Raw genomic sequence first — 21,832 nt, 5'->3', positions numbered from 1 at the left:
GGGAATAGAACTCTCACTTCCTGTCCCATGATTTAATCTCATTCCTCTTGAAAGTATAGGAATGCATACATTTGCATGATTATTAATTAGTTTTATAACCCACAAAAGTGCACAAGGTGCTTTACAGAGCAATAAGACAAACAAGTGTCTGCCCCAAAGAGCTTATGATCTAAATGTAACACAAGCGGCAATAAAATCAAGGTGCTTAGGCCTTAACATTAATCTGCCTCAACTGAAGTTTGCAATGAGATGCATGTAACTGTTTCTGATTAAGGAGTGGGTGCAGAAAAAGTGCCTACCATTACAAAGTCAATATTTTCCCATTGTTACCACAAGTGTAGGGAAAGTATTGGGAAATAACACTAGCACCTCATATTCCACTTTGTGGTAACTGTGGGTAAATGTTGCTTTTCAGTGGTGGCCATTGCAAGGTCAAAGATGTAGCATTTGTTGGTTCTTCGTTGGAGCTTATTAGAGCTCCCAGAGTCATAACAGGGAACCACTATGTGTTTTACAGTCTCCTCTTGTTCTCTTTTCTGATGCCAACCAATACATACAGAGGCATGTGACCTTTTTCACACACCCTGCTGGAATTCATCCATCCCAAGCTGCAAACTGTGGGCATATGCTTTAAAAATCTTTCATTAAAACACAGAGCATTGGCAGCTGCCCTTAGCTTCTTTACTTGTGGGCATGAGTATCACTGTGCGCTCGCTCACAGAACTGATGCCACAAATGTCATTACCACAAGTAGAGAAACGAGGTGGGTGAGGTAATATCTTTTATTGGACCAACTTCTGTTGGTGAGAGACAGACGCTTTCGAGCCACACAGAGCTCTTTTTCAAGTCCAGGGAAGAGACCTTTGGGCACGGAGAGGAGGGACCAAGCCTATCAGCTTGACTTTGCTGAAAGCAGCCCCTTTCGTGGGGGTCTCTCTGCATATACATCAGAGATCCCTTCTGTGCTGTATGTGGAGGCTTTGCCACCAGACGCAGCAGAGAGAGGCAGCCTTTTCCCTTCCTCTCCGTGGATGAATTATGTTGTGCTCAAATCCTGGCCGATTAAATTAAAATACAATATAACAGCAAATGAGACAAGAGAAAAAGAAAAAGCATGTGTGAAAAGTGCATCTGCCACCTTGCTGACAGACAAGGATGGCGAATTACTCACAATAAACATCTGTGGGTGGAAACCAGATCACAAAAATGAGATTTCATATCAGCAAAGCAAAGCAATGTAGATATCATACTACTTTAAAAACTCATTTTTTGAGACATACAGCAAAAGGAAAATTTAATATTGCCATTTATTGTTGCTACTATTGTTGGCATTTGTATTACCCAAAGCCCCAGTTAAGGTCCAGGCCTCATTGTGCTAGATGCTGTAAAAACACAGGAAGACACATACCTTGTCCTGAGGAACTGACAAGTCACAGAAACAGATGAAAGATGGGGAGAAGGGATATAACATTTAAATAAAAGATCAAGGTGCTTATTGGCCTGCCTCATTGTGACTATGTTATACATAAAAACGGGTAACAAGGGAATGAGAGTGGGAATGATAGAAGGGGGAGTTAACATGAGCAAGAGAGTAGGGAAAAGGAAGAAGAGAAAGTACATGAGGGAGTGAAAGCAGGAAAGAGCAAGGCAAGAGTGTAGGAAGGGCTTGTAGGAGTACTGCAAGCAGGGAGAAGGTGGCTGACAGTGAAGGGGAAAAGCAATGGAGAAGGAAACCACCAACTGGCAGGCAGAAAAAAACGTCTATGAGCCAGATTGTAAATGCAGTCTGCTCACTTATATTCAGTTCAGAGGTTTATTTTTTCCTTCATGAATGATGAACATTAGACTGGAGGGGCAACTGGCCTGCTGCATACCTTCAGATTAAAAAAAAAAAAAAGTCTGGAAGCTAGGATGCTTTTCCTCTGAGTCGCAAAGCCTAAGGGCTAGAGCTGTGTTATGTCACTCTGGCAAGAAATTCAGTTGAAGGGAATAGCAATGTGTGATGCTGACAGATGAAGATGACATGAAGGAATGTAATATTAAAAACGTATTGAAAAGCGGATTGATGTACCAGGTAGTGTCTCTCTCTCTACTAAAACAGAATTATACCGGATTTAAACAGGATACTATGATAAACTAATACTTTATGTCATTACAATGTAACAAAAACAAAGTATCCTTCAATTTTAAATAAATGCTGTTTTCATGTACTGGAAATTCAATACAGGTAACATTGAAGTGTAGGTTAAAAAAAATGTAGTAGTTATGTCTACTTTTTCTTCCCCTTAAGCAACCAAACATTGCTCTATTTATATACATTAGATATACAACATTATACTTGATATTTATATACCTAACTACTTATCAAAATGAATATTTATATGTTTAATTGTAACAGAAACTGAGAAAAGGAAGGATGTTCAGCGTGAAGGTTAAAATGCAGACCTTCCCTAAATGCTTCTCTGCCATTTAGACACGCCTTTGTACTTCGGCACTAGAGGAAAAATGATATTGGTAACCAAACATTATTTTTGGAAATTATTAAATATCTCAACAGGGCCCTTATGTACAAGTACGGCATGAATGTACTACTAGCATTCATAATCATAAGGCACAATACAGAGAGGAAGTATGGTTCTGTGGTTAAGGCACTGGCTTGGGTTGCAAAAAACATAGGTTCAAGTCCTGCCTCTGCTATAAACTCTATGTGACCTTAACAATACCCGATCCTGCAAATGCTTAATTTTACAAATGTGTGTAATCCCCTGAACTGAAGCAGGCAGGATTAGGACTTAAATCTATTTGTGCCTCAGTTCCTCATTTGTAAAATGGAGATAACACTTCCTTTCATCTACACATTTCTGTTTTCTCTATTTAGACAGTAAGTTCTTTAAGGCAGGAGTTGTGTCTTACCATGTGTTTGTACAGCGCCTAACACAATGGGCTGCCAATTTCCGTGGGTGTGTCTAGGAACTACTGTGATATTAACAATAAATAAATAAAATAAAATAATATGTAGTAAACGGCTCAAATAATGATACCACTTGGTAGCCTATGTAGCAGTCATAAATACTAAACAGGTTTGGTTTTATTCAGTTTCTGTCATAAATTGCTTAAGAATGGGCATGCTTTTTTTATATATATATATAAAAGGACGAATGAATTTATACAATAAGCAGCTGTGAATATAAGTTAAAACTACTTTGTAAGCATGCATTCAACACATACGAGATGACTTGCTATGGCATGCATACCAATAAAAAGGTCCTTTATTTCCCTCTCACAAATACACAATTTTTAGTATAGTCACTAGCTGCTCTAATTCCTCACTGGATTCTGCTACAGCAGCAGGAAAAAGGCATCTCATTGAAATTTGCCGAGAGCTCCTGCAGAGTCAGTGTGCTTGTGAATTATAGGAGCAGGATAGCTTGGGAACTCCACCTGACAGACATACAAATAAAGTAGAAGAAATGATGTTAAATCTGTATTGCAGAACCTCCCAGAGACCTCAGTCAGCTTTGGGGCCCAGTTGCACAAAGCAATTTCCCTGGAGGACACAGTCCCTGCCCCAAAGACTTTACAATCCAATTCAAATCTTTCAAGACAACGTAACACAATGGGTTAGTAAAACAGCCATCAAACATACAGAGCACTTGAGAAAAAGTGTCCCTATTATTCCAAACACAGAAAGACCTTCTCAGCACTTGGAGCAGAATGTAAAACATGGCAGGACAACTAGCACCAAGCAAGAAAAAGCTGAACAAATAAAGTGTTCCAATCTATGCAGTGTTGTTGTAGCCATGTTGGTCCCAATATATTAGACACAAAAGAGAGGTGAGGTAATATCTTTTATTGGACCAGAGTTTTTTTAAAATCTAATAAAAGATATTATCTCACCCACTTGTCTCTGCTCCAGTCTATGTTAGTATTAAAACTGCTCTGTGAAATTTTTATGTTTGAGGCTTATTTGTTCAGTCAGAGGCTGCAAGGGAGCAGAAGATCTGGTTTATTCATTTTTAACAAGTTTGAGAGGTAATTCTAGCTATAGGTTTGTAATCATGGATGTGATGAACCCAACGTGACACACAGAGGAGAATCTGACTGGTGCCTGGGAAGTCTGGAATTTCTGGGAAGGGAAACAGCGGATTACACTTTGAATGAGACTAATTTGATTACAGAAACAAGCACAACATTTAAGGCTTAGAAAAATCACTCAGACAGTACTGTCAACCCCTAATCTGCTAATGTGAGGATTAACCACACTTCAAAAGGGGAATCTCACATTAAAAAGTCCTGGAATATCTTTTGGGACCCAGGTATTATTGTTGTAATGTCATGATGTGGAATCATGAAGTGCTACAACTATGTCATAATGTTGTGATGATTAATAATAAGATGACAGTAATACTTAGAGGTCCCAAACACGATCCCCCATTGTACTACATGCTGTACAAATGCATAGTAAGAGAGAATCTCACTGTATGCCACTGGTCTGTCTTTCCAGCCCAGGAAGGACTGACGTGATGCCCAGTGTCTTTTAAGACCTTCCTTCACTGCACAGTTTTATTCTTCAAACACAAAATTCACAACCAAAGCAGGGTGCAGGGAACCAGAGGCCTTTCCAATTGCATCTCTCCCCCCTGCTCCAGGGCTTCCAGAGTAGCTAACCTCCTTCCTGCACCTCCCCTCCAACTGAGCTCTCTCAGCCCTTTGTAGAAAACACCTAACCCCTTCCCAGCTGGGTCTGATGATCAAACAGGACTGGCTGGACCCAGGTCCCCTGGCCCTTAAAGGAGCCGGTCACCCTTTAACACGCACCCTGAAGGGCTAACAGTCTATGCAGGCAAAAGATAGGACAGGAAACAGAGACACATGAGCATATGTCTACACACAGCACGTAGACCACGGGTGGGCAACTTTTTGGCCCAAGGGCCACATCTGGGTATGGAAATTGTATGGTGGGCCATGAATGCTCATGAAATTGGGGGTTGGGATGTGGAAGGGCTCCAGCTGGGGGTGCGGGCTCTGGGGTGAGGCTGGGAATGAGAGGTTGGGGGTGCAGGAGAGTGCTCCAGGCTGGGACTGAGGGGTGTGGGGGGGAGGAAATTGGGGCTGGGGCAGGGTTTTGGGGCATGGGAGGTAGTCAGGGTAGCAGGCTCTGGGTGGCGCTTACCTCAAGCAGCTCCCAGAGACAGGGGCATATCCCCCCCTCCGGCTTCTACATGTAGGCATGGCCAGGTGGCTCTACATGCTGCCCTGTCTGCAGGCGCTGCCCCTGTAGCTCCCATTGGCTGCGGTTCCTTGTCAATGGGAACTGCGTGGGGCGGTGCTTGTGGTGAGGGCAGCGTGCGGAGCCCACTGGCTGCCCCTACACATAGGAGCTGGAGGGGGAACGTGCCGCTGCTTCCGGGAGCCATAAGGAGTGGAGCAAGACCCCAACCCCACTCCCCGGCTGGAGCAGGGCAAGCCCCAGACCCCACTTCCCGGCGGGAGCTCAAGGGCCAGATTAAAACATCTGGAGGGCCGGATGTGGCCCCCGGACCACAGTTTGCCCACCTCTGACCTAGATACTAGGGGCTGGAGCTTGGGCTCTAGGACCGTGAGTATCCCAGAGCACAGGCTCCAGCCCCGAGCCCAGAAGTCTACACAGCAATGAAAAAGCCCTAGCCCTGTGAACCCAAGTTGGCTGGCACAGGCCAGCAGTGGGTGTCTTGTTGCTGTGTAGACGTACCTCTCTGGATACCGGGGCTTTCCCAAGGTCACATAGCAGGTCTGTGAGTGAGCTGAGACTGGACCCTGGTTCTTTTGATTCCCAATCCAATGCTCTATCCACTAAACCACACTGCCTCCAGCGTAAGTTTCTCCCACTGACCAAAACGCTGAAAGGCAGCAATTTTTAGACAAAAGCAGCTAAATAATCATTCACATTCACATTGATTAGGAAATAATGACAGTCACGGCTGGCAAGCACTGACCACTTAATAGCAGCCAATGCATACAGGCTGGTTTCTCAAATCTTACTAGAGAACAGCAGCAGCAGAAAAGCTTAATATCTTAGCCTATTTGCTCAGCAATTTACTGCCTCCAACATCAAAATACTTCTCTGTTGTCCCAAGGCTAAGAATGAGAATTTTCTTTGTTAAAGTAGAGAGTGAGAGATCAAAAATAGGATTTATAATGGAAGGCTGGTTACAATCTTTTTATTTTTGACAAACAAAAACAGTAGAAATGATTGGAAACCATCAAGTTGCCCAATAGTGAAGCTACGTAACCATATGGCCTGATTGTTGCTATTTTCACGCCCCCTCCTACTTCTTTCTGTCTGTGCCTGGTTTCAAATTAGATTGTAAATTCTTTGAGGCAGGTACTCTATTTACAGAGCCCACCACAATGGGGCCTCAATCCTGACTGGGATCTTTGGACCTTACTGGAATACAAATAATAATCACTTTAAGTAAAAGAGAATAAACATGGCTCCATAATATCTAGTTCAAAAGTTCACATTCTTGTAAGTTTCATTTAGATTCTAAATTCAGGGAGACATGAATCTGTCACTTTTTATTGTTGAGCAAAGAGCCATTGTTCTATATAATTAATAATAATCACTATATCACTCCAGTGTTTACAACCTACATTTTGCTGGAAAGGCATTGAAAACAAAAAAGGCAATCAGAACAAAACAAATCACAAACCCTTCTCTCTCTTCCAACCCCCTCTCCAATGCATGTCAGAAAATAATATAGTATGTGTATATACAAAGCAATGTTCATCTCAGCTATTTGATTACACAAAAATCTGCCAACACAAACAACTGCTAAGCAGCTGAGTCCCTTCGAGCAGACAGAGATGACATTCTGGTGTAACTTCTACTTTGTATTCCATAATGAGTTTTATTCAATATCAAGCGTGCATTAGCAGCAAGAGCTTAAAGGATAACATCGGGCTGAAAGAAAAGCAGCCAGTTATAGGACTAATGTATAATGATGAAAAACAGAAAACAAAATAAAGCCAGGCAATTTTTTTTTAAAGGAAAGTACTAATAATTTGCATTTTACATCTTAGTTAGTTTTGTTCAGCTCAGGGTCAAAACATTTCTAATTAAGAGCCTGCTACAGAAAATCAAAAAAGCAATGAACAGAACAAATACATATTAAAAACAAATGCTTACATATTTATTAGTATGGTCCTAAAATAGTAATAAAAGGACTGTAAAGTGTGGAAGAGGCAAGGTCATTTATTGAATTATTAAAACCTGTTTTCACATTGTATAATACAGTGTGTTAAATACTGCACATTAAACCTAGAGTAAATGGATTTTACAATTGGGACAATTTATAGCAGAGCAGCACATGGAATGATTTCAGTGGGGAGCCAGGGAGTCTACCCAGGAGGGTTTTGGCAGATGGATAGAAGGGGATCAAGAGACTTGTGCTGGGGAACATGGTTCACAGGGAGACATTGTGGAGGAAAAGAGGAAGGAAAGGAGAGGGTGGCAGGCCTGCTATGAGGTGGTTCTTGAAACACAAATGCACTCAGGATCAGCGTTCATGTCACACTCCCTGTCACTGCCTGGCCCGGGCCGGGGAAGCTAACGATCCAACCAGCGGACCAAATTCGGTGATGAATCTTGGTCACATGCCACTTGAGGCACGTTGCGCAAACACTAATACGACTCAGTCATCCTGCAGTCAATTTACCTGCTCAGCTGGGTGGCTTTGCCTTCAGGTGCCCAGTTTACAAGGATTACAAAAACAGACTAAAACACTGCTTTTTGTAAAAATCAATGGAAACGTCCCTGAACATAGGAGCCTTCTCAGTTTTTTGAGAGACACATGGTAGTAGTGAATGTGATTGTTGGGCTCTATGATTCCTAACCAGGTCTTCAGTCCTCCATTTTCTAAAGTGTTCCCTGAGAGAGAGACATACATAGTGGGGCAAGGTCGGGGGTAGTAAATGGTGGGGCCCACTGCAGTACAGGAAAACTTAGGAAGAGACAAGGTATGTTTGGGTGGGTGGGAGAGGGGCCTTCCGAAAGGAGATCTGCAAAATTATTCAGATCCCCGTTCCTCAGCTATCTGACCCATCCAAAACCGAACCTAGAAAAGAGAGTTTAATGGGAAAATTGAAATGCTAGTAAACACACCTTCCACTACTCCCCGTCTGCTCCATTTTAGTAAGTAGGCAGGGCACAGAACAGCACTCTTATAAAATTGAAAATCCTCCTCCTTACAAGAAGGAAAACAGCAAGGCTAGAGGAACGGTATATTTTGCTGGCATGCACACATTCATGTCACTTGCATGTCCAAGAGCCCCACGAACTGGCTTTGTTGATGATGGGAAAAAATGATTTTTCATGTTACAACTCCCATTGTTATGGTTCGTATTTTATTCAAGCAGGTAATTTTAAAAAATACTACATTAATTTTTGGGTGTGCTGGCCTTGCTACTGTTACTTTTTATTTATTTGCCGAATTCTGGAGTCTTTGTAGGCAAGAAAAACTCCATTGACATCCATGGTCCTTTTGCCTAGATAAGGACTGCAGGACCAGCAATTTTGGAAAGTAAGTGCAATCTCTGTAACATGCTCAGACAAAGCTTTAGGGCAGGATCCAAATCCAGTGAAGTCCATTGATTTCAATGGACTTTGGATCAGGCCCTTAAGATCTCAAAGGTCCCAAAAATTAATATAAATTATATCAGGAACATAGGTCAGATTATTTCTATGCCAATATATGACTGAGGTTTACAAATTATTGATTCTTAGCTTTCCCACCTGTTTAAATTTTGGTCTAGGGAGGTTAATATAGAATACCAAGAAAAATCTTTGCTAATTTCGGGTTCACTTAGACATTTATAATTTTTTTTGTACAGTAGGAGCTTGAGGTGTGTCAAGATTTCAGAATCCGACTCCTTAATGTCACGGCTCAGATTTTTAATAATATTAGGCATTGCTCCACTCAGCATTGCAATGCCTAACTGACTTTAGAGCCTAAGCCTCATTTTCAAAAGTGACGTCAGCGCCTACGTACCATTGAAAGTCAATTACTTAAGTTCCTACATGCCTTGGTCATTTTTGAAAGTGAGACTAGACGTTGCAACATGGAGCGGAGCGATGCCTAAATACTTCTAAAAATCTGGGCCTATGTCCTTACCTATGATGTAATGACATTGATGTAGCAAATCCTAATACTGAGAGTGCAGAAAGACCATTACTATAGCATTCTATTAAAACTGAGTGATTTTAAATACAAAATATTTTAATAGACCAAGACCTCAGTGAACAAATATACTCCCAATATACACTTATTGTTAAAGGAAGAAAATGTGTCAGGTTTACTGAATGTAGATATCAGAGAAAACCCATTTTTGTCTTACTCTTTCTCTTCCCTGCTCCGCTCCCATCTTTAGGTAACATTAAACGGAGAGCAGTAAATCACTAAGACAACAAAACAGACATGCCAAAACTTTGTTGAGCAATGAAGCAATGTTGTTTCTGGGATGCCTTTTATACCTTTTCCATCTTTCTTAAAGCATTTTTACAAGCTTACACAAGGTCACATGCATAAGCAATGCTTGAAGATATTGCAGCTTGTATTATTTGCCTGAGCATTGCCTCACACCCGCACGTATGCACATACACCCTTAAGTGCATGTGGTCTCCCAACTTTGACAAGGCCACAGCTGCAGCAATCATTCAAATGCTTTTCTTTGTCTGCCTGAGGCTAGCAGGTGTTCTTTGAAGATACCAAGTAACCTGGGTAGTCCATCAAAGGAATGTCTTCAGCAAGACTTTCTTGCAAAAAAAACAGCTACGTTAATTGGGGAATACTGGATGTTCTTTTGCAAGCAAGCAAAATACATTATATATATATTTGTGCTTGTTGACTGTAAACTATGCATATGAAGAGCAGATCACAGATTTTGAGTGGATTTATAAAACAAAGGCACAATACTGAACAATGAAATACAGTTGAAGTAATCTTTACTGTTGTTTAACATAATCAAATATTGCAAACAGCAGCATTACAGGAGCCAGTTATTCAAACTGATATCCCAGTGTTCCCTGTACAGTTCAGGATGTACTAAATTCAGACATGTGTATCATATTGAAGCCAGTAAGACAACCGCTCGCTATTCAGATATGTGTAATTGAACTCTATGATTAGATAATATAAGAAATGTAGCAATTACAGTACGCAATGCAAACAATAAATAGATTACGATCTTAGGAGTTTAGTCTTAAAGCTTCATGGGCGGGTAGCTGCACGAGTGACTTTTCTTTCCAGTAAGAAATGGGCACTTATTTTCTTGTTAGGGTGCCCCAGAGCTCTGGGAATGGTACCTCACAGAAGCACAGGGTTGGAGAGATGATTGAGGAGTTTGGAGAACTAGTATGAACCACAGGCACAGAGGGACAGCCTGGGGTGAGGGGCCCTGGGAGCATTTTTGGAAGGTGGTAGAAGGGCCAGAAGATCCTGATGATCACAGAGGTGGTAAGAGATCCTGCAACTGTCCTTTTCTCCCTCACCCTCATTCTGATACTTCTGTCCCAGCCCATTAGTTCAAACAGGAATTAATTCAGGGAAGTTCTATGGCCTGTGTTATGCAGAAGGTCAAAATAGACGATCCCAACAATCCCTTCTGGCCTTGATATCTATAAATTAAACTCTTCCAGCCTGTTCCCCTCTGCTCCTGCCACCCCAGCAATAAAGTCAGGCAGCTTTATTGGGGGGGAGGAATAGCTCAGTGGTTTGAGCATTGGCCTGTTAAACCCAGGGTTGTGAGTTCAATCCTTGAGGGGGCCACTTGGGGATCTGGGGCAAAAACAGTACTTGGTCCTGCTAAGGAAGGCAGGGGGCTGGACTCGATGACCTTTCAAGGTCCCTTCCAGTTCTAGGAGATGGGATATCTCCATTAAAAAAAAAAAAAAAAAAAAAAAGCTTCCTCCTTTTTGCTGTGCTGGGTGCCAATAGGTGAGAGCACTAAGCTCTCTGAAGACACCGTCTCCCTGCTGTCAGTTCTGGCACCCAGCCCCACTGAGCCCCTGTGGGTGAAAGGAGTAGCTTCAGAAAAACTCCTGCTCATTCCTGGAGCCCTGCTATATGCAGTAATTCTGCAGGGCTGAGAGAATATGTGAGAGAAGGGGCAAATGTAGGTTCTGTGTGACACTTGCCAGTTCTTTAAATGTAATGAAATACTGAAAGAAATCAATAGAATTATCATTTTATCCTGGGGTTTACCCAATGACTCATGAACTGCACAGGTGTTCAGCCATGGGACAAATATGTACAGATTTAAAATTCAGGTTACATACAATGGGATGCAAATGTGCACAGTATGAGTGTTATATAAGCATGCAGTACTTAGACTTGTCTGTAATAAAGGCAATATAAGTACCTATTGAGACAGATAGGACATTTTCTACATTACCACACAGTGAGGTAATGGACCTCAATTTTATTTTATATGTAGAATTAACCCCCTCAGCCCAAAAATGTGCAATATGTACAATTTGGGCAGATATCACATACCATCTACTGTTATCTGTTGGTAAATGTTACCTTTTTAATGGGTACCAATGTACACATAACTAAAAAGTCACAAGTCCCTATTACAAAAATGAGCTTTTATCATTTGTCCTGTTTCCCTATGCTCATGCTCAACTGGCCAGCATGAATACAATGTTGCCATGTACAATGTGGCAGAGAGGCCACTGGAAGTAGTGATGCTACAACTAAACCTCCCCAGAGCACTGAATTTTCTGTTTACCTGTGAGAATATGGGTTATGCAAGAGCTTCAGTTTGGTTCTGCCTGGCCCAATCCAGGTAAGGCAGTATTGTTTCACCAGAGCGCTGGATGTACTAGATTGAGTCAGACAATTTGCCAAAGGCAGTGCGTTCTATAAAAGCAGGGCACAGCGGTGCCAAATTTATTTCTGTGTTGGCTTTCAACCAGCTGCAATGTAAATAAATAACCCACGCTGCTTATGTCTGCATTTCACATTTGTACATACTACAAAACAGGCCGTGAAAAGTCTCGGATGATTAACATACAAACCCTTTTAAAATCACACCAGTCTATTTGTTAATGAACCAGATAACAATAGCTTCTCACAGAAAGATTAAAGATTCCTGTTAGCAATGAAAATGAATTTCAGAGATTCTTGTTGCTTTTTATTAATTCCTAAATATCTAGATCACAGAACATACTGATTTTAGACGCTATAAAACAGTGTTCTCCAGTCCTTGCTTAGTTAGTTCTTCTAGTGCTGGATAAAGAATCCTCAAACTATTCAAAGAAAAGAAATTGACCTCAAGTACACCAGACCACCTTTGGAACAATCTCCAACTTTCTAGGAAACATGAGTCTCCCCCAAACCTAGATCTGCTGCATAATAGGTTCAGCACCTCTGCTAGGCCAGGAAGGAGCAATATTTCACTTGAAGAAAGAGGGGAAAGGAGGGAACCGGAGAGATTTGTTTAAAATACCAGACTGAAGCACATTACACTCAACATTGGATAATATTCAGAAAGCAATACTTGTATTTTGATTAATACTAATATTGCTCATCTTTTGCTTTTGTGTGGGAATTGGGATTGGAAAGAAGTCTCAAGCTCTAAGTCAATTATGTCATATCATACCTTTGAGTATTTTCTGTTACACAAAAAGGAGCTCAAAGGCTCAATAAATGTTCTCAGTACAGTACCAGTAGTTTGACATATTTTGTTATATGTGTTATCCTGCTATATTTCCAGCAATTCTCAATACGTTCAGAAGACTAACAGCTGTGAATGGCCTAGTTTAACACAGAGAGACACACACAGACTCCAGGGATGCTCCAAGTATTGACAGGTTTCAGAGTAGCAGCCGTGTTAGTCTGTATCCGCAAAAAGAACAGGAGTACTTGTGGCACCTTAGAGACTAACAAATTTATTAGAGCATAAGCTTTCGTGGACTACAGCCCACTTCTTCGGATGCATATAGAAGAACTGTTCAGAATTACTATTGGGATACTCTCACTGTAAGGGATGAAGCACTCAGACAAGGTCAGCACAAAGTTAAACACATATTCCAGATCAGCAGGACTTTGGCATGAAGTCAGCATTGACAGCAAAGTAAAAGTTTTGTCAACTAATTTGCTAAACAAATTCAGGAGGGGGTTAGTAGCAAAATGACCAGGTAATAACGAAATTCAGATTCATATGCATCCGAAGAAGTGGGCTGTAGTCCACGAAAGCTTATGCTCTAATAAATTTGTTAGTCTCTAAGGTGCCACAAGTACTCCTGTTCTTTTTCCAAGTATTGAGTTCTGACTGGACTTGCAACAGTTGCATTTAGGCTGTCAGTAAAGTCCACTGAGTTGTAGCTTTCAATACAAGGTCAAAGTTAATTACTTGGCCAATGACTTTTGATTCTATTTAATTTCCAAAGTTTTAGTGTCTCTTATTGACAAACCTGTATAATAATAAACTTTTCAGTATGTAACATACCAGTCTTCCACTGGAATCTTAAAAGTGATTTGGAAGCAATGAAATGTTACTGCTCAGTGCAGTAACTCTCAGAACTGGTTGCAAGTTCTTTGACCTCAGATCTACATAGCTCAGGGCCTCTCACGGTTTTTTCCATTCTAGTGGGAGAAAGGAGGAGATTCCCAATTTCTTTTTTACATTATTATTTCATGAGGGCAGGGGAGGGGAGGGCAGCAGGATAGGGAAATGGTGTAATTCTCCTCAAATTTCAGCAACCTAATAATACTCACATTCTTCAAGTTGCACTGTGTAGCTTTTTCTATCTGCCCGGCCATAAACAAGTGAAGTTTATTTTTTGCTGAACAGATGCATATGCTAAGGAACCCATAAAACCCAGTAGGCATCATTTGCTACAGTTTTATTTATGGGCAGGTGCCACAGGAGGTTAATGAAGTAGCCAGTGTACTCAATTTATATCCTGGCTTAGGTCACAAGTGAAGTGGTGTTTGACGGACTCATCCTAGTCCCTGAGCACAAAACCATCACACAGTTTTAAACATTTACCAGTCTGTGTTCAAGAGAAGCCCAAGACATAAATAGCACCTAATGATACTCTTGGGATAACAAAAAAGTCGGATCTAACGTAGTGAAGGATCTATATCAGCCAAAAGGATGTTTGATATAGCATAAAAATCATTGTCTTTAATTAAACTACATAAGGTAGTCCAGAAACATGGACCAAAATTAATGACAAGTTTGATAATAGAACTGTTCAGAATTACTATTGGGATGCTCTCACTGTAAGGGATGAAGCACTCAGACAAGGTCAGCACAAAGTTAAGCACATATTCCAGATCAGCAGGACTTTGGCATGAAGTCAGCATTGACAGCAAAGTAAAAGTTTTGTCAACCAATTTGCTAAACAAATTCAGGAGGGGGTTAGTAGCAAAATGACCAGGTAATAACGAAATTCAGATTCATAACAACAGTCTGCTGTACAGCAATACTCTACAAGTATAAAGGCAGATCACTATATTTTGTAAAGCATTTTAGTTTCCAGCTTATTTAAATCACATTAAGAATGTATAAGCAGTTCAAAGTTAGCTAATTAGCATCAACAATAATCTTACCTTCTTCTGATCTTCTAGCTTGTGACTTATTGGATTCCTTCCATGTCTGTTCATTTCTGAAGATAAATCCATCACATTCACGCCCTGCCCGTCAAAACGGAATCGGTTCAGCAAGACAGCAAACTAATCCAAAATGTGGGAACTACAAACACACAGACCCGCTGCTTTTTCCATCACATGCCTTCTCTGAACTTCATTGACTCCAAGGAATGATTAAAAAATCCATCGATCAAGTAGAGAAAATAAACTTTGCAATTTACTCCTCGTACCTTCCAAACCAGCATATCGTTTTTAAAAGCTCACTCGTTAAAAAAGAAACATTCACCCAATACTTTAGTTCCAACTGCTATCTTCCGTCACAGGTTTCCATTTTAAATAAGGTTACATCCTCTCTGTGAACCTGCTGAGAAAGAGATATGTAACAAGATTAGTTTGAAATTTGTCATCACCCTTTGTAGTTAATTATCTCTCCTCTCTATGGCACTTTTATTACTGAAAGTAGTTACTAAAGCTGCTTTGTGAGTCAGTCTAGCTGAAAGAAAAGCCATACTCTGAGAAGAATATTATGATTCCTGATGTCAGATTTGTGTCCATTTATTCTTTTGCATAGAGACTGTCCGATTTGGCCAATGTACATGGCAGAGGGGCATTGCTGGCACATGACGGCATATATTACATTGGTAGATGTGCAGGTGAATGAGCCCCTGATGGCGTGGCTGATGTGATTAGGTCCTATGATGATGTCACTTGAATAGATATGTGGACAGAGTTGGCATAACAACCATAACATTCAAAAACCAGTAGGAGAACACTTCAACCTCTCTGGTCACTCAGTAACAGACTTAAAGGTGGCAATTTTGCAACAGAAAAGCTTCAAAAACAGACTCCAACGAGAAACTGCTGAACTTGAATTAATATGCAAACTAGATACTATCAATTTAGGCTTGAATAGACACTGGGAATGGCTGAGCCATTACACATATTGAATCTATTTCCCCATGTTAAGTATCCTCACACCTTCTTGTCAAACTGTCTGAAATGGGCCATACTGATTATCACTACAAAAGTTTTTTTTTCTCCTGCTGCTAACAGCTCATCTTAATTAATTAGCCTTTTAGAGTTGGTTGGGCAACTCCACCTTTTCATGTTCTCTGTATGTGTATATGTATCTCCTTACTAGATGTTCCATTCTATGCATCCGAAGAAGTGGGCTGTAGCCCACGAAAGCTAATGCTCAAATAAATTTGTTAGTCTCTAAGGTGCCACAAGTACTCCTGTTCTTTTTGCGGATACAGACTAACACGGCTGCTACTCTGAAAAGGTTAGCTCCATGCTAGTCTCACCACGTTAGGGTATATATGGTAGCATATATCTCACAGACCACATGTGCAACTCTATGCAGAGTACAAGGAAAAAGGCAAACAAAAACTGCTCAGAGCAAAGGCAGATATTAATCCTACATCCTTTGCTCATACTATCCCAGAACATTTTTTGTCAGTGTCTTAGGAAGGTGATAGTCCACCTGCCAAGGACAGGGTCATGAGGCAAGATAAAACTCACAGTCAAATTACTAAGTCCCCAGCCAGTGTAAGAAGTTTTTTAAAAAAAGGCAAATACTTGTAGATTACAATTGGGAAAAAAATCAATACAAGTGACATTTGCTTGCCAAAACTCATTGTTCTATTAATAACAATAACTGAAAGAGCCAAAAATATATTTTTATGCTTGTGCTACAATAAAACTGTGGAATATTGATGCCTTTAGTGCAATTAAAAGCCAATTCTACTTGAACTGATTAATTGATAGGATGAAGCTCACATAAAAAATTAATTTAAATGCACTGTAAATGCATTTTAAATGCACAATATTCACAGTGTGACTTATAACCATTTAGTGGGAAATGAAAAATATTTGTAGTTAGAGAGTATAAAGCAATGTGCAGTAGTAGAACAAGTGCAATAGAACGTGATTTATGTCCAATAAAGATGAGTATTAAAAAGGTTATTTGCTCATACAGAACCTTATCCAAAACCCAATGAAGTCAATTGAAAGGCTCCCATTGGCTTCAATGGGCTCTGAAACAGGACCTCAGGTATAGGTCAACATTTCAATGGAATTCATCACAATATGTAGATAGGCCAAAAATTTCAAACCTTAGGTGCCTGAAATTAGTCTCTAAATTGCATATCTAGACACCTAGATAAAAGCTACTTCATGCTGCCATTATCTTCTTGGGGAGCTCCATCACCTCTGAAGTTCGGGGCACTTTTATCTGTATGCCTAACTGTGGCTTTGGGAACCAAACTTTATACACCCAAGGTTCCAAAAGTTTGTCTGTAATTCATATCAGGATTTCAATGAGTATTCTGCACTTGCCAATCATTTATATTTGAATGCTGCTCTTTGCTCACGCTGTGACAGAAGATTTCCCACTACGCGTGGTTTCCAACCCATTCCTAGGTTTGGAACTTCTCCATGTTTATTCCTCCATCTGCTTTATATTTTTGCCTAAGACTTTAAAGGCAGAACTTACTGGAGTCAGAGGAGTGAGATCAGGGATTCTTATGTAGTTTTCAGTTTCTGACACTCGTGTTTTCTCTAACAGAAAAAAAAAAAAGGAACAATAGTTCCTCTACCATGACAGGAGCAAGGTCTCTCATGAATCACTTCATTAAGAAAATACACCATAGGTGTTTGTTGTGCAGGGCTACTGCCATATGTTAGGTGAACTGTTAAGCATGAGGATGAACAGTGGGTGGGATAAACCCAACAGCGGAATTAAAGTGAGCATGCAAAAATGACACACATAATGAAAGCCCATTATAGCACAGGGTAAAGAACACAATGGGTATGTCTATACTGCAATATAAGCCCAGGTACAAGCCTAACACCTATTCAATTTACACACAAATCACACTAACCCAGTGATCAGAGCCAGGGTCCCAGGACCCCACAGCGGTGGAGGGTCTCAGCCTGAGTCAAGCCAGGATCAGGGTTCAAGCCCTACTACTTTGCAGTGTAGATGTGGCTCCACTGGTGGCATGCTCTGGGAATCCACCAAAAGTATTCCACAATCCCACAGGCTGACTTGCTTTGTCCCCTGGACAGTCATGTTAGGCGGACAGTCATGCCTTCCCACACTGCACCATGAACAAAAGGCTAGAGTGGCACATTTTGGGAGGGTGCTAGGAAGTCTGAGATATGGGTGGTTGAACTCAGGCCCGCATAATACAGTGTACATGCTAGAGCTCCAGGTTGGAAACCAGGGTTCAAGAATTCCTAACCTGGGGTTACAAACAAGTGTAGATGCTCAAGCCCTAGGTTAACAATCCCAGGGACTGCTAACTTGAGTTCTACTAACCTGGGGCTTACATTGCAGTATAGACGTACCCAAAGTGTCCAACTCAAAACAGGGTAGTCAAAGTCCATCTCACTGATCCGGCAGAGGTTCTGTGAGTAATAAAGCTGCAGTTGTTCCCAGAACCACTGAAATGTGAAACATTTAGTTCTTTCCACTGTATGTTATACTTGTGATAACAGCAAATGGCTACTCATTCATTCAATCAGGGTGTTCTGATAAATAAAGGTACATCTCTACTGGTGAGTTAGGGGATTGAAATCAGTGTGTTACACTGCATGGGGGAAGCAACTGGATGAGTGCATCACATGCGAAGCTTTGTTTTGCCAAGTAGTTTTAGTCTGAAGTACAAAAACCCAGAGAAAATAACTGATTCCATTTGGCATTGTAGATTCCGAGATGAAAGTTTTTGGGTTTGTTTTTTTTTGGCAACTGGAAAAGTGCAGCACCAGGTTATGAAAATACTAACAAAAGATTATTCAAAATCTTTACACTGTATGGAAAATATGTTTCTATTCATTATTTAAGGCATGATCCAAAACCCCTATAGTCAATGAAAAGGATCTCAGACTTCAGGGGGCTTTGGACCAAGGCCTTAATGTTTCTAAAGTATACTTAAGATGAACAGTACTTATTCATACTTACTGTACCTGCACAGTTAAAAACTAACTTTTATAAATGAAAAGGTCTTGTTGCATCACAAAGCAGATCAATTTCAGTAATAGTTTATAAATGTCAATAATACTTGGGGATGTCCTAAGTTAATAAATTGTAGGGTGTGAGGATACACACATGAAATGCTATTGCTGCAAACAACATCTGGACTTTGCAAAGTTTGTTGCAGACTTAGAATAATTGTATTGCTCAGTGTGTCCAAGATGTGAACTGCTTGATTTTGACTTCTTGGTTCATTTGGTTGTCTGACATATATATCATATTATCCCCTTTACTAAGCAATCACACTATACTGTGAAACTGTTGGTGTTATAATGCAGGAGCTGAACAGAATGCAATTTTTTTTAATTAGACTGGCCTTATTACTTTAAACATGCAAAGCACAGAAAGGCAGTCTGTATGTGCTTCATTCAGTGCTTTTTTCAGTGGTCTTCAAACTTTTCAATATGGGGGATTATAATTCATGCCCTCAGTTGATAAATCAGATTTATGATAGCCCCAAATTTATAATTTATTTTATATGGGATTTTTTAACTCATAGGCAATAATAGTAAAAAAAAAAAAAAAAAAGTCTGCCTTTCATAACTGTATATCTCATTATTCATGCTGTAATGAAAAATCCAAGTATCAAACTCTTGATGACAGAGCTCTGTCAGTCAGTTGACTTGTAAGGCAACAGAGAACAAAGAACAAGGGAGTTCTTTAACACTTTCATTCAGGTAACAGAGAGGTAACATTTACTGATAATCTCTGATCATTTCAGAATACATATCACAATACAGTCTAGCATATAAACCAATCAGGCCCAGATTTTTAAAGGTATTTAGGCATTGTTCTGCTCAGCGCTGCAAAGCCTAATTTATTTAGTAAGCTAAGTCTCACCTTCAAGAGACTAAGGCACTTCTTCCTTGCGTTTATCCCAAACAAGGTCCGCTCTACAAATCCTCTCCCTCCAAAGCGCTCTCAGTTCAGTGCCATCTCATCTATCACCCCACATACAAATGTGTCTTCCTTTATGACATCCTATCACTTTTTGGGTCAGCCTCTTTTTCCTTCAAGCTTGATATGTGGGATTTTCTTACCCACCTAGTCTAGATGGTGCTTTACATGACCAAGCCACCTGAGCCCACGCGCCCTCATTGTTTTTTATGAGTGTTATTTTGAGCATGACTCTAGCTTACACATTCTTCATATTGTCTTTATTGTTTACACCACTCATCCATCTCAACATTCGCATTTCAGCGGAACAGATCATTTGCTCATATTTCTTGTTGCCCAGCATTCAGCATCATACATTAAACCTGGATGGACAGCCATTTTATAGATTTTCCCTTTTAATTTTATGGGTATCTTCCTGTCACATACTACACCATTTCTCTCTCTCTCCATTTGAGCCAGACATTTACTATCCTAACTCTAATTTTGCCCTCCATTTCCAAATTTTCCCAGATTCTGGAACCCAGATACTTGAAACTGTGTGTTTTTGGTATTGTCTGCCCATCTAGTTTCAAGCATAACTCTTCAGTGTTCACATTATTAAAATTACAGACTATATGCTCTGTTTTTCCTCTGCTTATTTGGAGCCCATGCCTCTCCAGCACATCTCTCCACTTAGGAAATGAAAATGAGATGTAGGCTCTTGAATGGGTTAGGAATTCCAATGTTGAGTGCACCAATGCCTAAATATCCTTAAAAATCTGGGCCTTAGGGCCTGATTCAGCTCTACTGAAGTCAATGACAAGGCTTCCACTGACTTCAACGGGTATTGTATAAGGTCCTTAATTAGATGGTATAAAAAGTAAGATGTACCTCTTTTGATCAGCCATGCATTCTTAGGACTCAAAGGACAATACTTAGGACAATATTGAACTTCCTTTGTAATGTGCATCTAAGGGTGAAAAGCTTTGTAAGAGCAAAGTATATTATTAATAGATAAATAATCATAATAATAACCTGAAATAGTCTTAACTTTTGGAAGTTTCAGTAAATGAAACTAATGAGAAATATTTTGGCCCTGATCCTACTCCCATTTATATCAATGACAAAACTCCCACTGACTTAAATGGTGCAGGAACAGTCTCTTTAAGAAAAGGAAAAGGGCCATCGAGTCTCATATACCTTCCTTTCCTTGAATGACATTTATTTTAAATCACATCTTCCTCCATCACTGTTCCTCTCAATCCGCCTGATCACCAGGCACAAAGTTAGGTGCTGCTTTAACTTATACTAGTTAGGATAAATCCCACAATCTTTATTCAGGCAAAGGTTCCTATTGCCTTCCACTAAAAGGACTGATTAAGGGCTGCAGGATTTGACTCTTTGTTCCAGTAACATTTCCAGGTAACTTATTCCATATTTTTATTACCCTTTGCAAAAAACACAGTAGTATGGACCAAGTTCCCTTATCACTTCCAGATTCTTAATTTACTCAACATAAATAAATCAAAATAAATAAATCTGCAAGTAAGATGGCAGAATAGGGTAATATGTTAGCATCCACCTCAGAAGACCTTGTTTAAACCCTGGCTTTAGGACTCAAACACAGCTAGTTGGTGGGACTGGCTTAGTCCCTGCATTGTTTCACATGACAAAACACACCATATATTATTTTTATTCTGTGTTCAAGAGAGGACCACAGAGAGGAATAGCTGCACTGTTTTTGTCAGGATGGAGTGCATGTGCCTGCACCGTTCTTGACTCTAGCCGATGCGAAGTTAGGCCTTCCTTTTCACGAGCAACAGATTTGCACAAACTTGGGGGAAAAAAACAAATTAAACCAAAGGATAACATAGGGATCTTATTGTTTTGCTTCTGTAGTGATATTTTGCAGACCAGGATAGTGTTTCCCTTTATTTTACCAGACTGAGTGCACATTTATGTATTGAGTCCACTTCTCACATTTTTTAGCTAAAGCAATATGCTCCCTAGCAATATGTGGGAGCTGTCCATTGGTTATCGTACTCCCAGAAGCCATTGCCAAAACTGCTGAAGCAACTGTAATTCCTTACTTTCACCCCCAGCAGTCAGAGATATATCCCAGAACGGAGTTTGCTTGGATTCTGGCTATAGTACTTTCACAAAAGTCAAATGAATGTACTTGATCATTTTTTTACTTCATTTTAGCTTTTGTTAGCAACTTCATTATATTGATTGAGATGCTCTGCATAGCACCTAGAGCCTCTGTTATATATCATTTTAT

At 40.2% G+C, this 21,832-nt stretch overlaps 1 protein-coding gene across 1 annotated transcript in view; it reads right to left on the bottom strand.

The window, feature by feature from the left end:
• Positions 1 to 14,876, bottom strand: part of NAV3 (neuron navigator 3) — a 583,663-nt gene extending 568,787 nt beyond the window's left edge. Inside the window, exon 1 of the mRNA XM_054027082.1 lies at positions 14,601 to 14,876. Within this exon, the coding sequence (XP_053883057.1) occupies positions 14,601 to 14,672 (72 nt within the window). The 5' untranslated portion in view covers positions 14,673 to 14,876. The remainder of the gene's footprint in view (positions 1 to 14,600) is intronic.
• Between the last annotated feature and the right edge of the window lie 6,956 nt (positions 14,877 to 21,832).

This window comes from Malaclemys terrapin, chromosome 1 (assembly GCF_027887155.1).
Source record: "Malaclemys terrapin pileata isolate rMalTer1 chromosome 1, rMalTer1.hap1, whole genome shotgun sequence".
In the NCBI taxonomy this organism is placed as follows: Eukaryota; Metazoa; Chordata; order Testudines; family Emydidae; genus Malaclemys; species Malaclemys terrapin.
Note: the sequence above shows the minus strand (reverse complement) of the source record. Positions and strands in the feature narration are given on the sequence as shown.